Below are 17,155 nucleotides of genomic sequence, written 5' to 3'. Positions count from 1 at the left end.
GTTTTTGCTGCCAATATATTAGCAAATCTTGGTGTTCATGCAGCATGCTCTGCAATTAACAGGAGCTGTGTAATTAACTCATGTCACCACTGCATTGTGAAAGCAAGAGGAAATGTCCCTGTCCCTTGGCAGGAGCAACTATATGGCAGCAAATTTGCATTATAATGGCTGCTTTATGGGGGAGAGTTGATCTTTTTTTTTCCTCCATACGTTTATTCTCCCCAAATCCACAAGGTAGGGAGTTCCTGATCTCAGACAAATGGAATAGCAAAATACTGTGCTTGAGTCTGGCTATCCTAAGTTGGGGTTAGTATTCAAATTCACAAGACAGAATGTTTTTCTTGGAGTGGGTATAATGCATCCTGTGCCCGTATGTCCAGCCTGTCTGTTCCTGGGGGAGGTGTAGCAGCTGACCTTAGCAGAACATTCTGAGAAAATACAGTTGGGAATGGGAATCTTCAGCAGCATCTTGTGTTAAGTGCCTTAGTTTGTGAGTCAAGGCTTTGGGGTGTATTTGATACCAAGGAATATCTTGTTGACAGTATCTCTTCCTAAATGACCAAAGCTGTTAGTGTTGGCAGTTTTATTTCTCCCAGTGAAAAGATACTTCTGAATTGCAAACCATCTTTTGCTAAAGTAAAAATAGCCTGTATTTACATTTGTGTTGCATGTGTCATTTCTTGTGTGTCTTTTTTGCTTTTGCTGTTCTTGTCTCTATCTTCTTTTTACGCATGCTGATTTTTATCACCGTTCCATTTTTTAATTTTCTTTATCTCATCTCTGTGTTACACTTGTCTATCTCTAATCTGGTTTTCTTTTCTTCCTTTCCCAAGTCACAGTAGTGTCTAAGTGCTTTTTTGTCTTCCAGATCTGGTTTCCTTGATTCACCTGTATGTCCTTCTGCCCTCAGTTCTCTGATGGCTCTTGTCTCTTAGGAGATAGGCTTCCCTATATATTATTCTCAGTGGGGATGAGCAATCTTAATGTCTAACAGGCACTCTGAAGGACACAGTATATTCATGTAAGTCCCAAAAGCTCCAGAACCAGCACAAACTAATTCCTGGTAGGACTGAGCCAGAATTTTGACTGATCCAATAACTTTTGGACATTGTAACATGAATATAGACCCGGTGTTGAAAAGCAGGCCAGCACTGATCATTGTGTCACTATCGTTTTAAAATATTTAATGCATTAAAATGTTGAGGAGAATGACTAAATTGAATTTGTTAGCAATCCTCAGGCAGGGTTGTTTGGGAAAAGATGGACTGAATTTGCTAAGATTTGTTTCAGTCTTCTGTGCTGGACATAATTTGCTCAGTGGGCCACTGGGTCACAAAGTGGAGAGAATGTTATTGCCATCATCTGCAACCTTCAAAATTCTTTATTTTTCAGTTACAGGTAAATGAGCTTGAATGTTTTTGACGTGGAACTGGTGCTGTATTATTGCCTTCTGCTCGCTCTTCTCTTTGGGCTGTCCTTTGTGGCTGAATGCCTCTCCCATGATACCCAACTTCTCTCCAGAATAGACCATCCCTACTCACTCTCGCTTTTTATTGTGGTAAAGGTATTCTGTTGAAAGGGAAAACCTGCCTTTAAGATGTGGAAACATGGAAGAGAGAGTGTGGTGGTCTCCAGTCCAGAAACTTTTATTTCACTAATTAGAAATATCTGTAAGGGCAGAACTCTGTTTATGCACAACTATGTAGTTAATCAGAGTTCATTATTTATCTGAAGTAATAGGTAGCTTTTGGCACATCACCATTTTCTCTCACCTGGGCTCTGATCCAGCATTAGCTGAGAGCAACAGACGACTTCACTGGCCATTAGCTTAGGCTCCAGATATCTGAATGTGACTCTCGTTCAGCCTCCTGCCTTTTGGACAGAGTAGGTGGTTGAACAAAGTGAGCGGGCATCTGGATTTCCTTGTGCACAGCACAGAGACAGCGGCTGTTTCTGCCTGGAATGGCCACGTGTTTGTTTCTGAGTGACAATTTTTTTTTTTTTCAAGTTTTGAAAACAGATCTACACAAAGGCCTTACAGAAGGAAGTTCTGTAGCATTTGCAACAAGTAAAAATGAAACTCACTCTGCAGCATTCTTAAACTTGTGAATGCTTACTTCTCGTTCGGTAATTTCTTCAAGAGGTCTGAAGAAGTTAAAAAAAATCTTGGTAGCTTCCCAGGGAAAATCCTGGTAGATGGTAAAAGATACTTGTTTCTGAGACAATACCCTGTGCTAGCTTTAAATCTGGTGGGGTTTGTATTTATATTGAGCTGGAGGCCATCATAGTATGTAATGCATAATTCAGCCTGCTTTCCCAAAAGAGTATTGTTAACGTTGTTACGAGGAATGGGTTGAGGGTTCAAAAAGGTTATGTATAAATAGTTCAATTAAAGTCCACAGTATGCAGTGCTTCGTACTCAGAGAGGGAAACATTATACATTTGTTAAAAGAAGTTTATTGAATTTTATTTTGCCCTCTTTGCTGACAGTTTGGTAGAAAAGTTCCTCACTGTGGCAACAGCTTTCAGTCGGGGGTTGCATTAATCCATGCTGAGGCCCCTGTGAAATAACCGAGTCACTGCCCTGTCCTCTGTACCGTGTTTGAACACCAGCTTGAATGGATGGTTGCAGTGAAAAGCAGCTGAACTGCTGTGTCAAAGGTCCTCAACGACAGGTTTCTTAGCTTGTCGCCTGCCTAAAGGATTTGGGCTCTTGGCACTGGTGCTATAAGAATTCGCAATGGTCTGCATACCAAGCAAATATTCTGGAGGGTGAAGGCAGAAAGCGCAGCGAAATTTCGTAGTGACGCAGATGTTACAGCCATGATGACTTAAGGACCGGTAGTGCACAAGAAGGGCTCGGTGACTATAAGCTTTTCTGTGTTTTCAGGCTATTCGTTCTCGGAAAAGTTACTACTGTACCCAGAAACCTTGTCTCACTTAGGAGCACAGAGATACTGGCACAAAAAGAGCTGTGCCTTCATGTGTATTTCAATACATTTGGATTGTTTGATCTTTAATTCTGGGTTTGTAAGGCTTCTTTTTATTTATACTAAGTTATTGGTATATATTTAAGTTTACTTGTATTTTAAGATAACGTTATTTTGGAGGAATTATTTTTCCTCTTAGGAGTGCCATAAATGATGCAGTCCTGTCTTAATCTGTTTGTGTATATGATTTATGTAACATCGCTATGAGATTTTTATTTGCACCTTACTGTGCACATTCAGAAGTAGGTAACAGGGCTATAATTCTAGTAGATCCACACATGGGAATAGTAGGTAGTTTGCAATGCTTCCTCCCCTTATGATCTTCTAATGTAATTAACTGAGAGAGCAGCACGATGGTACTTTGAGCAGTTTAACCCCTGTATTTCCCTCCTACTGTGGTTCCTCACATGCTTGAAATCTGAATACCTCAACTCCTTGAAGAAATTCGTAAAGCAACATAGTGCTTTATCACCTTGAGTGATACATTTTACATGATTCAAGGATTTTGTCACTTGAAAAATATCTGGATTTTCCTCTCTTGTTTATTCCCATGTTCAGAATGAATCACAAGTATTGGCAATGAATAACGTATATAACAGGAATGAAACAGCATCAGCTGCGAGAACATTTCAATTGCCTCTTTTGATTAGCTTCAACAGGGAACATTAAATATGACTTGTGTGCTTTTTTAGCTTATCTGCCATGAATTGAGTTGGATGTAAATTCACCTCTGTGAGCATGCACAGTTAACAGTAAAGTAACAGTCCTTCCCTAGGTATTATACAATAGGATGGAATGATTTACCAGTGTAAGGTAGGCACATTTAGAAATGTAAATAGTGCCTTGTTCTGGATGACTCAAGCGTGATGAAAATGAAAGCAATAAAGAGAAGGGAAGAAAAATGGGGGTGGTTATTTGTAAGGCTAGGAGCCTCTCATAAGCAGACATGCTTGGCTTGTTTAGGCAGCATTTATAGGTCATGCTGGTTTTCTTTAAAAAAACCCCAGGCTGTACTGTATTCTATCTTTTCTACTAACACACCTAAAATAAATCATTCATCGTCAAAAGCCTGTGGAAATAATTGGGATTTAACAGTAATTCAAATGAGTAGGTGCTGTAGGAACATCAGGCGAATTTCTTTTTCTAGATACTCATTAGATGCCCTCTTTAAGTCCTACCAAGTTACAGGCAAGAGATGATACTCCAAGCTGAATAACTCACCATCTTCCCTTTCTGGACAGAAATAATTAGGCATACACTGGCATCTTACGAATTCAGAAGAAAGGACATACAGTACCACCTTTCACTGGTGATTCTACTTGGCTTCTTCATTCTGCAGTCATTTTCTGCCAGTATCTTCAACTCTCATTTCTCAGAAATCTCTGTTCCTCAATCCTGCCATTTCATCAAATTGAAATAGAAAAGAAAAATACTGCTACCCAACTTTAGGCAGATAGACATTTAGCATTAGCTAATGGCTCTAGTTTACTGCAACACCCTGAAGGAAACCTGTGTACACTACAGGACGTAGGCATTGGATATGATAGTGATTTCTCCACTGTCGGAATGCTGACTGTAAAGAAATACTCGTTTTTGAATAATGATGCATATCAGATAACCCCAAAGTGGGCTGATTTTTACTTTGGGGATTAACATTATGAGAACTGGGCCTTGTTGTAGTTTCCACTGAAACAATGACTGAATTCTCATTGACTTCAGAATAAAAATAGTCTGACCACAGATCCTCCAGTGCTTAGTTTTACTGTTTTGGAGATATGTTTCTTATTAGAAAATGTTTGCTTTTGTTAATAATATTTATGGAGACAAAGGGACTGGGAAGGTAGTTAATAATTGGCAGAAGTTGATAGTTTTCATAATGGAACAGAAGATTCTTATATTTAATGAGTGGGAGGAAGAATGGCAGAAGGATTAGGGAGATACAGTCGAGATAAGCAGCTCTGGTAGTTGAGTGCAACTGTAGCAAATCTACTGAGCTATTCCAGTTAGCTGGGAGTCTGGCCCATGTAATTTAAAAGCACCCCGCGTTGTATCTGTTCACCTACCCAGTTCCCACGACTAAGCTGTAAAAGTGAAGAATTGTAGAAGCCTATAGTAAAGAGCGTAAAGGAGCACTAGCAAGCGAAGAAGAAAGCGGTAACACCGATTCAAATGACAGATAAATAAAATCTTATCTCCATTCAGATCTGAGAGATTGTCTATAAATCAGTATGCATTGCTTGTAAAAGAGTAGTGACAGAGAAAAGCTAACAGCATTTCTTAAGAGCCTCATTCATTCTACTCCATTGATGAGCTCCATGGAGCTAATTTGTTGAGAGGGCTCTTCCAAATGGGAATACACTTTATTGATGGCAGTCAGTAATGATGAGTATCTCATCATTGCTTAAGAAACTTTGTTCTCTTTGCAGCATTTCTTAGTGAAACAGGTAATAGGAATTTAAAGCAAATCGACTATATCCTTATTCAATGGATATCCTCATGCGGAATTTTGTAAAACACAGGAGGCTTAGGTGTCTTCACAACTTTGGAAATCAAATTTCCTTCAGTTTAATGGGAAAGTTTTTCCAGTTTAATAGGAAAAATTCCAGCATTCCATGAGCTGTGAAGCTATGGTGGAGGAATGGAAGAGAAAGCATCTCTGTAAAGTCTCCTGCTGCCTGACTTTTCATGTTATTGTTGGCACTGCAGCAGCACTGTGCTACGTGGGGGACATGAACATCTACATCCCATCATAGCATATTTTCTCTCAGGAATATCCTGACCTAAGCAGGGGAAGTAATTTCACTGGCAGCCTGAAATTTCCCCAGTGACACAGTTTGATTATGTCTCTGGCTTACATTTGCATTCCAGAATGAGGAATGTTTCTTCTAAAGGACTCATGGGTGGTTTGCAGAAGCCAAAGCTATTTCAGTCTCTCCATTCCTCTTCCTTCTTAGCAGGTACTGGGGTTGGAGAAAGCAGGGACTACTATTTCAAAGTCAGCTTGTATTAGACATTAAAAAAAAAAAGAAAGAAAGAATGGGAACAGGGAAAAAAAAGAAATAAGATGTGGGAAAATCCCAATTCCTGAGCCAGGGCTGGCATAAATCAGCATAGCTGTGTTGCACACAGTAAAATTGGGGATGTTATGCTGATTTACACTAGCTGAGAACCTGGCATCCAGCTCATTTGTGAAAGAAAATGTATGATGGAATTAAAAACCACCAAACTAGTTCTTTATTATATCAGCTTGGTGCTTCATGCCACTTCAGTGGAGCAGAAAATGACACTTCCATTTTAACAGTTATGGCTTTTTCAAGAAAAAAATACAGATAATATGCAGCCAAAACCCAAACAAAGCAGCTGAATTGCAGGATTTCAATCTCTTTTAGTGATGCATTTCTGGAAAACAATTTTCTGTTTTACTAGTCATGGAAAATTAATCATATGTTTGATGATTTGTATCCTGCTGTTGTTGTCTTCTCTTCATTTTTTGGCTCCATATTATTTAATTTCAGTAAGTGTAATTTCTGAAAGGAACGGAATGAATTGAGGGCCTCCCACCTACATATCCAGGTCTTTTACCAGTGTTTTTAAGTCTGCTACAAGGCTTTTAGATTTACCTGCTAACTATTGTCAGTTCCCTCTTCAGTCATGGATGCCTGGATGTATACAAATATATATGCATGTATATACATATATGTATATATGTATGAGAAATACTTTGGCAGTGGTTAAGGATGAGACCAGTAGGGTTTTTTACAGAAAATTTTCTAACCCTCCATGTAGTTTAATAGAGAATGTTTTTATTTGTGGAAGATGGAAGTGATGGGAAGTTGAGAGTTTTCTTTAAATACCTAGAATGTGGTGGAAGAGCTCCAGTTCTCTCTAGTAGCTTGTGTAGAGTGATCCAAAACCTATAAAAAGATTATTTTATTCTCTTAAGGCCACAGAGATTTTCTATGGGTGGCTGAGCACAACTACCTGATGATTCTCTCAGCAACTTCCAAAGTGTGATGTAACTAGAAAAGCCCTTTGAATTTCCAGAAGCCCATACAGATGGAATTGCCATTCCTTGCAGCTTTTCTGGCTTTGCTTCTGCCCTAGATTCCAGATAATCTGGACAGCTATCATGATTTTCACCTCTAATTATCAGAAAGCCAGTTAGGTCTTTTCCTAATCTGTTTAATGCATTTATTCACTGTTGTGACTGATACTGAATGGTTCACCAACTTTAATGCAGTGGAATGACTTAGGGAAATGTTACTATCTCCTACTTTATAAGTGAGGAACCAAGGTAATGAGAAGTCAAAGACTTTTAAAAATTTGTCCATGTAGTTTCACCAAGATCATACAAGATGTTGAGACAATGTTGAATGCAGGACATTGAGCTCAACCCCTAAGATTTCTAACTGCAATGGAGTAGCAAAGCAGATAATAAAATGTTTTCCATATATCATGGGGAACTCTGAACTCGGTGTCAGTGGAGCGCTGACTGGAACAGGAAAGACCCAAACGCATGTGCAACTGTTTTCCAATGCTTTGTGATTGAATCTGTTGTGAAAACAAAATCCTGCTTGTGGCAGTCTAATGCTCTGCTTTATCACATGTTAGGCAGATGGAACAGGATGTTCTTTAAACTGTCTTTTTTATCAGAATTAAGGTAATAACTTATCTGAGGTTGGAGAGCAGTTGGGAGGAGGAGGGGACACATGTGGAGAACATGTCCTGCTCTTGTACTCATGGTTTCCTCTCTTTTCTTTTTCAGTGAGTATGTTTTTGAACACATTAACCCCCAAGTTCTATGTTGCCCTGACAGGCACTTCCTCGTTAATCTCGGGACTTATTTTGGTAAGTACTAGATATATTAATATCACTTTACAAATTGATTTCATTATCCAGAATGGGATTTCAGACTTTATCCAGATTAATAGGTGTGAGGTTTTTTCCTTAAACTTACATTTCTGCAGTACATAAAATTTGTATTTATTTATTTATTTGTACTTATTTTTCTGTGGGAACAGGAAAAAAAAAGAAAATGTTTCAGTGCTATATGTCTTTGAAGAAAAAACGTCTTGAAGGAAAACATGCCCCACTTACAACCCTATAGTAATTCATAACAAGTGTTTGCACATTAAGCATTTCCATCAACAAGTACCACAGAAATAAAAAGATCGGTAAAAAGAAGAGGAGGAGAGGTACCAACTATCTCAGCTTAGCATGGTCCTCTTAGAAAGTTTTGGTGGGACTTATTAGAGAAACAGCGAGCAGGATACTAGCAATGAACCCAGTTCTGGTGCCAAGATTCCAAGGGATAATTATTTCAGATCTTCACTTTTAAAATCTTTCTCAATACATATATGTCTATTTGCTTAAAAGTCTGAAGAGTATTTTTAAACCATTTAAAAACTCCTCCTCCCATATGTAATGCCTGAGGGCTTCATTGTGCAAATTGATGCAGTGGAATGAATCATAATACCATCACAGTGCAGGAATCCAAAGCAGAGCATTTGCTCTGGATTTTATTCAATGTCTTTATAGAAACAAATGGAGGTAAAAAGTCTGAATCTGCATGGTGTACTTAGGGTATTATGCTTATACTGGGCTTTTCTTTTTCCTCACTGCTGAGAGTTGGCTTTCTACTGAATAGAATAGAATAGAATATTATATTTTCAGTTGGAAGGGACCTACAACGATCATCTAGTCCAACTCCCTGACCGATTCAGGGCTGACCAAAAGTTAAAGCATGCCATTAAGGATGTTATCCAAATGCCTCTTAAACGCTGACAGGCTTGGGGCATTGATCGCCTCTCTAGGAAGCCTGTTCCAGTGTTTGACCACCCTCTAGGTAAAGAAATGCTTCCTTGTGTCCAGTCTAAACCTCCCCTGGTGCAGCTTTGAACCATTCCCACATGTCCACTGGATATCAGGGAGAAGAGCTCAGCACCTCCCTCTCCACTTCCTCCTCAGGGGAAGGTTGTCTTTGGTTTAGTCTCGTTTGTTCAATCAGTCTTAGGTCCTTTGTCTAAAAACAAGTTAAACGCTTCTAACATCTGCTGGATACAAGCTGTAAACCCTCCCTCACCATACCAAACTGGGCATGTGATTGGGAGACCAATGAGACCAATTTTAGGAGTGTAGTTACCATAGTGGTAAGTAGAAAGAGACTGATGTGGTTAGAGGCAGGTTCACGTAACCTAAGATCTACTGACCTCAGGGAAACCTGAAAGCAACTAGGATCAACTAAACTGTATCAGTTTGGTGTGGGACATCTGCACTTCCACATTGCCTGTAGCTGATCTAGACAAAGAAACGGCATCCTTGACTCCGAATACCTGTGAGACTCTCATCACTTAGATGATTTCAGGTTAGAAAGCATCAGGTGCACTGCTGCTGTGCCTTGCTCTGGGGTTTCTTTGTAGCAGAAGGCAATTACTTGATGTCTGCACCTTGGGCATTCATCATCCTTGTATGGATTGAGCCCCAAAGCACAGGACAGAGCTCCAGAGACATCAGCAGATCTTTCAGAATATGAACAGGAGCCAGACCTGTAAGACTTGGATTCAGTTCAGCATAACTCACTCGGCTGCATGGAAGGAAAATACTGGATGTTACATTCAGTACTCTCACTCAGAAAGAAAAAACTTTCAAAAGGCCAGGCTCCACCGCCAAGATGAGAGAAATAACATGGGCTCAACAGGCACAATTCCATATTTGTTGTTGGAGAGTGAAGACAGCAGAGGGAGGTGGCAAGAAAAAGACAGTGTGGGCCCCATGGAAATACCTTACAGAATCAAACAGGAACAAAAACCCAGAGAGAGACTAAATTCTGTAACTAAATTCTGTGTATAGCATGATTGCAAATGTAGGTACATTTTGTACTGTAGTCATGAAGGCAATTTCTGAGGAATGAGCTCAGTAGGAGACTTGTAAGCAAGAAATTTCTAAGTGCTGTACTTTGATGGAAAGTACAAGAAGGAAGTGGCAAGGAGTATTCAAGACTGTGATATGCAGAAGGGAGAAAAGGGCACTGACAGAAGCCTTCCAAGAAAAGATTAGACTGAGTGAGCCTTAACCAAAGAAATTCACTAAATGCGGTATGACAAAGTCCATTATGAACTAGTTGAAGGAACAGTGAGGTGATGGAGGTGTAGATACAGACTGAAAGAAGACTGAAAGCCTTCTTTGTGGACCTTCGCTACTGCTATCAGTTGTTGTCTGCTGTTCATATGCCACCATCCTAAATGTGCAAAAGATATATAGGCCAGGAAGGTAATGGCCAGGAACGATTGTGGGGACTGGTGTCTGTGCTGAGAGGAACATGTGGTCTGTAAATTGCATGACGGAAAGGGAGCTCAGTAGACGTGGTCATGGAAAGAAGAAACTGCAAGTTGAACAGACAGCATCAGGAAAGGCAGCTGAGTAAGTTCTAGTGAGGTAGTGCTAGCCACTCACTAGCCCAGTTATGCTTCAGATTAATTATTTCTTAATAATCTTGCTGTTTACCAGTGGCCCTGTAACATGCTGAATTGCCTGCATTACCACCCACTTATCTGTCTACTACACAGTATCTGCAGTTCTAAAGGATTCTTAATCCTGCTAATGATACTAAGTGAAACTCTTTCATAAAATAAACATTCTCTTGTCAAATCTACATCGCTGGGGTATTTTTCAGACTAGATGTACTAATATTCCTTGGAATTTTCCACCATATGGTCTGGCAGATTTCTTTTCATTATCAGTTGGCTGCAGTTCCTAATCAGGAGGAGTAATCACAGCACTGCAGGTTATGAAATGATGGAAAATTCCATCATTTCAGAAGTGTGGTAATGGACGAGAAAGTGAATGCTTTTCCTATTTCATGTTTTGGTCATGAAACAATGACTCTGCAGAGTTCAGCTTTGGGCAATTGCATGCTATGTCACTCCCTTGCAAAACACTACTCTCCCGTCTTATTTTGTCTCTTACTTTTCATTCTTCAGGTAATATTCTGGCCTTGCTGCAGGCAACGTGAGTTAAAGGAAGCAAGGATTTCAAACCTTTTTTCTTTTCTGGATAGTTCAGAATCGTATTCTTCTCTCTCAAGCATTCTCCTTACTAATTACTTGACTACAGCACATAGTTTAAAATGAAGAATTTGTATTCAATTCATCCTTGCACTATTTCATGCATCAAAAATAGGAACCAAATTAAGTCCCAAGCTGCATGAGAAATACTGTATTGGAAACTTGGTTGCACCACAGTTACTTCTAATCCAGTAAAAAACAGGGTTCTGTCTCACGGAATACAAGGAGCTGTATTGTATTCTGTGTCTGAGAGGCTAAGGTTTTCCACAGGTAGGGTAATAAAGCTGTCATGAAGCACAACTGACGTCCAGTAAATGCTGTGAACTGGAACTGTGTAAATGCCACTGAGATTTTTAAGTGAGGCCACATATTTAACATACAGTTATCACCAGAGTGAAAGTTGTTTAGCTAATGCGGGTGGCATTTGCACTGCAAACTGATGGAGTCTAAGTTCTAACAAAGCACAGGCAGAAGTGAACCCCAGTCTTGAATCTCCACCAAGAATGTCTTGTTACTATACTTCAGAGCTTGGGATAATAGTACGAGTTTTCTGCTACACAGTGAGAAACATTCTGCAGTGCACAAATACCAGGTCTTTCAGAGATAAGAATTAGAAAGCCAGTCTACAGAGATAGGGCGTGAGTGCTGAGTCTACACACTGGCTAGTGTTGAGCAGCTGGGCTGTCTGCTACTACCCGAGCACGTATTTAGTATGTGAGTCCCAGCCTTTTGTAGCCAATGGTGCTAGTGCAGGAAGGCTGAGAGAGGACGTAAGTAACGCAGAAAGGACCTGTCTTATTTTCTGTAGATATTAATTGTTCTTCTGCTTGTTTTGTTACCTTTGTGTAGTCTGCTGCAGAGGGGCAGAAAGGTGACCGAGTTCTGAGTGTTCCAGCAGACTCCAGGAAAGTCTGACAATTGTGCAGGGACAATCTTTGGCAGCTGAAAAGCGATACGTGGTAATTGTTCAAAGTTTCTGCATTTATCAGCAGAGGCTGACAGGTCAGGGAGGGCAGAATCATTGTAGGGAGTTCCTAAGAAACTGGAAACACTTGCCAAGGAGCAGATGAGAGAGGAAGGGTCTATAGGAAGGCAGGCTATAACCCAGTCCACAGACAAGAGAAAGGTATCATAAGTAGCTGGGGCCTACCCCGTGTTGAGAGAAGTACTATAGTTGGTCCAGGCAATATATTCTTTCTCATCTCTGTATTTCCAGAGGTAGATGAAGTATGAGTAAATAGCTATTTATTTTGAATAAGCTGCTCGTTAGCACTGCATGTATCTTCTCATGCTGACTCCTTGAGTTAAGACAAACGGGGGTTCTGAAACCAGGAGCAGAGTCTAAAGGATGCTAAACGGGTGTATTTCATCCAGAAGGAATGGGACCACATAGCCTTCAAGACTGATACACTGAGAACATGGTCAAAGGCATACTGTTTCCTGGAAACAAGCGAGGCAGGACGGGAGTATCTGAGTCACCGGCTACCCCTAATAGCTAAATAAAACAGACCACGGGCTTGCTTTGTCCGAAGACAAGTGGCATTGTATAGTCACATCCATATGGATAAACACTCTTGCCTCCCAAACCAGGATGATCTTTTCCATACTGTCTACTGGAAACAGCCCCTGGGCTGTGATATCCCTAGAACATGTCCAGTCATTACCTGGGAGGGTTGGCACAGGCCAGGCAGTGTGCTAGAGAACAAACAGCATGGATGACTGAGCCAGCCAAACCTGTCCTGTGGTCCTGTTTTATTTATCAAATAGGCTTAACCATGGAATCAAGTTCTGCTATTGTTATCCTGTTCCTGAAGGTAGTAAGTTTCATTTAAATCCATTAGGCTGGTTGTTACCACCCCTCATATTAGAAGACTACTCCAAATCTTACTCCTCTGAGACCTGGAAGCATCATTACAAGGCTGAATGAGACTCTGAGCTGTGGAAGTTGCCAGCAAACAAAATCCTTTAGTGCTTCTGCTGAAGACTCAATACACATACACTAGAAGAGGACTACAGAGAGTGTTTGCTGTCAGAGAGGATGCCTGACTCAGATATGATAAACAGGAAAGCATAATGCAAATCGCTGATAGGCATCACTACTTGGTCCAGTGAGAACCACCATCAAAACCATCCCTCGTGAATGGATACATTTATGATGGAATATCTGTTCCGAAAAACTGGGCAGGAAGATCAGATACCCAAGTGATGCACTGTAGATTTGTTGCTGCACAGAGACATAAAATGACCTGGGATTGCCTGTATGTGAGAGCAGAGATAAGAAAGAGGATGACTGTAATGTTTTCATTGCACAGGGGAAGAGAAGTACCTGCACAGAGGAGCAAAAGCAAAAAAAGTCCAAAGCAAGTATCTGAAATGCATTAAGAGCAGTTATGAGTGATTAACCAGCTCTTACTTAATCCAAATATATTTGTCACACACAAGTTGTTTTTTCATAGCCATGCATTTGTAGAAATCATCAGTAAGGGTTTTCCAAAATCAAATACTCTTACATTAACCATTACCTATACCAGATGAAAAAAATAAAAATTCTGGGTTTGGATTTCTAAACACACAAAGCTGGAAATGTTCAGAACAGGGTTTTAACTTGGCCTTTGTGAATATAATGGTTTCAAAGACCCCTTGAAGGTCTGGAGATGTTTGACCCTGTTTGGATTTGAAAGCATGGGCACCAACTAGAAAAAAACCCAGAGGTTTGCCACTGCAGTGAAGGAGACAAGCTCTGTGAAGATGAGCTCCTCTCCTACTGTATGTGTATGACAGAAATGAGGTGGCCTTTTCTTTCAGAAGTGCTGCAGAAATGATCTTTTGCCTTAATTTCCTCTCTGATCCAGATCTCTTTCAATGGGTAATTAATCTTTATAGTCAGCTATTATTCTGCCAGATGATCTCTCATCTGCTGAACTGTCAAAAGCTTGTTGACTTCACATTGTTTTCAAACTGGTTGCTACAGTTAGAAATCAAATTTGATTTATAGAAATCAGGTTTCAAAACAGCTGACACCGTCTGAGAAAGCTGCAAAAATTCTGTGAAGAGAATTTATTGTTTTGACTTCAGTACCGGATTACAGATTACCTTCTCATACACCGTGAACAAATCACTCCAAGCAAAGGCTTATTATGATGATGATTTATGGCTTTAATTTCTAAGAGACCGTATGCATTGACATCTGGCTGATGTTTCCTGGCACTGGATTCACTCAACATTGCAAATATTCTTCAAAGCTGCCTTAAACAATTTATGAGCTTTAATGCCATTTTTTAAAGTAATTAATGTATTTGTAAGTCTAGGGAGGCAGACTTACAGCAAGTTCCTGTCACTCAGCTGAACTGTAGTAGTGACCACATAAATATACATTCTTTCTGCTTCTACCCTCAGTTTCGTTGAAATTCAGTGTGACAGTTTTCCAGCTGGTATACATTTATGCAGGGCAAGTGGGCTCAAGCATGCTCTTGTGCTGCTCACTCTCCCTCTCTGGGTTTTACTGACTTTTTATCTAAAAGCTGATTATGATTGAAATAATGAGCAGCAATTTATTAGTACATTTTGAAAAATCTATATTCTTCTTCTCTTAAAGTACAGAACTTGTTGGATACTGTCTGTAACTGCCAAGAGTTTTGAACGGCCAGTCTGGCAGCTGTACTTCAGTCCCTGACTTGTGTTACAGTGACACCCTTACCAAGTGTCCCTTTGCCTCGGTACAAGACTTAGAATCTTTGATTCCTAACAGCCACTCCCTCTGAGGCCTTGGACAGGTAGAACTGTGGCTTGTGTGCATTGATTTGTTCAAGTTTCAACATTTCCAAAGATGAAACAGAAACAGATGCTCACAGCAGATCTGTGACTCTGTCTCACGGCACAGCTTTTCTCTCATCATTGGCCACATGCTCCCTGCTTAGGTTATGATGCTTACTTAGATCATGAGATTTAAATTCTAAACCCTTTAGAAAGTGTTGTGAGCCTAAGAGCATGAGAGCAGCTAAAACCAAATCTGGCTCACCTGTGCCAGTTTCCTCCCACCATCTCCAGCATTTGGAGGCAGTGGTGGGTGCCAGGGGAAGCGTATCAGCGCAGAGCAAGTGTTCTGTGATACTCCTCAGCGTTCTGTCCCTGGCTCCCAGGATTCCCACCTGGGTGCTGCTGGAACAGGTTCAGTGACAAACGCCCTGTGGAGCCTGTGTAAGGAGGAACCATCCGGGCTGTGTGGGTTTTTTGGTGATTTGCCTGGGACATAGACTTCACAAAGATCTGGGTGTGTTTATGTCTGGTTTCTCTGCGACCACCTGTTTATCTTCCCAAGTGGTTGTGACCTTTATGTGTTCACATAGCCCTTCTGTCTTCTCCTCATCAGACTGCTCCATTCTTCCGTGTTGATGTCTCCTAGAAGAGCCATTAGATTGCTTTGGGGACCGAGTGATCTCCAGGGTTGCCATGCACTCTTGTGTCACCTTGTCTCAAGTGGCCACCAGCTATATTCCCACTCCAGCACAGCACAGCTAGGGTCAGCTTCCTCTGTATGAATACTCTAGATGCTTTAACAACACAGCTCAACTTAGGGGAAGCCTCAGTGCAGAATGCATTGGAGTATCCATTGGAAAGAACATTTTCTTACTATGCCAGAAAGTTTATCTTCTGTTTTTGCCCTACAGAATGGTTGGGGGGTGGGGGGCGGGGAAGGGTTTCTTGCCTACAGACAATCCCATGGAGACAGAAGCTCAAGGAAACTTAAAAATGAAAAAATATTGTGGGAGGGAGAATGTGGAGCCCAGCCTGAATCTCTCTGCAGCAGGTAGACTCCTGAGAGGCCTTCCAGAGCCCGCTGGCTCCTGGCCAGCCCCCCAGAACCTGCTTGGCACAGTGCTGATGGCGTCAAAGATGCAAACACAATTCTTTCACTTGTTGCTGATTGTGCCTAGTTGTAGTAAGAATTAACTTTTTTTTTTTTTCTGTAGAGATTCTGTAAAAGCTTTCAGCAGTGGCATAAAACATGGAGACACGGAGTAATACAGAAAGGGCAAAGATCGTTCATTCAGAATTTCTGGTGCAATCAGTATTACAAAGTACTGCCAAATTTTTCAAAACCCTTTGGATTTGCTTTTGTTTCAATTGGTATATAGATGTTTGGATGATGATTCCAGTGCAACTGCAAAACACACTCATTTTACATAGTCATTATAGGCATGTGTGACTTCACAATTTTTACAGTCAAAACCTTTTCCCTATTTATATGAAGTTGTCTTCATTTCCAGGTTTATGTGGTTTCCTGAAATATGTGTATTCTTACCCAATAATATATAATTTCATCATGAAAATACCACAAATATATTTATGTATATAATTTCAATTATAATGGGTTCTTTTAGGCTATGGAATGATTTTCCAAGTAGAGCTCTGTAAATAATCATTTTTTTTTGGTTTGCTAGCTGAACCAAAAGCCTGACAATAAAATTAATTTGGATTCAGCCCAAGTCAGCCAAACAAAACAAAACACAGTTCAGTTGGGGAAAAAAAAAATCCTAAAAGAAATAGGACTCAGCTTCCTGGAGTTTGGTATTTTTAATATTTTTAAAATTAAACTCAGTAAATTCCTTTGGAAGCATTACTGGGAAAACAAGCAAACCTACTTTTCCTCACTCTCCCTTGACTGCAGAGGTAGCTGGGGAAAGATGAGGCGAGGAGTCCTGACTGCAGCACCCCATTTACATGGCCGATCTCAGACGTTTTTTAGCAGACGTCAATTTAAAGGAATGCTCCTACCAATTTTAAATGCCTTTAAAATAAATAATTTTAACGTAAGGCTTGGTTAAAAACAATTGCTGACAAGATTTGAGATTTTTTACGTCCTGTAAACCAGGTTTTTAAAGCAATTGGCAGGATTCGGCACAAACTCGGATCATATTTAAGCTCTCAATATGCCACAGGGAGGCCGGCTGCCTGCCAGGGAGGCTCGTCGGGCGGTGCGGCGAGCGGGCCTCGGGGCTCCTCGGGCAGGAAAGACGCTGGCAGGTGCCTCCCTCGGAATGCGAGGGGAGGGAGGCGCGGATCCGTGGCAAGGCCGGAGTCTGCCGGCCTGCGCCTTTTCCC

The 17,155-nt window shown here is 40.7% G+C and overlaps 1 protein-coding gene across 8 annotated transcripts in view; it reads left to right on the top strand.

The window, feature by feature from the left end:
* Window positions 1–17,155, top strand: part of ST7 (suppression of tumorigenicity 7) — a 154,790-nt gene that overhangs the window by 75,450 nt on the left and 62,185 nt on the right. For 6 of the 8 annotated variants that reach the window (XR_008576310.1, XM_054819881.1, XM_054819855.1 and 3 more), the window contains exon 2: window positions 7,756–7,838. The exons of 1 other annotated variant lie outside the window; for it this stretch is intronic. Coding sequence is in view for 5 of the 7 variants with exons in the window: in XM_054819881.1 (XP_054675856.1) it covers window positions 7,756–7,838 (83 nt within the window). In the remaining 2 variants the exon portion in view is untranslated. Of the gene's footprint in view, window positions 1–7,755; window positions 7,839–10,994; window positions 15,573–17,155 lie in introns of those variants that run through there. One more of the 8 variants, XM_054819894.1, reaches the window with a different exon arrangement.

The sequence above is a fragment of the Grus americana genome, chromosome 1 (genome assembly GCF_028858705.1).
Source record: "Grus americana isolate bGruAme1 chromosome 1, bGruAme1.mat, whole genome shotgun sequence".
Lineage (NCBI taxonomy): Eukaryota > Metazoa > Chordata > Aves > Gruiformes > Gruidae > Grus > Grus americana.
Note: the sequence above shows the minus strand (reverse complement) of the source record. Positions and strands in the feature narration are given on the sequence as shown.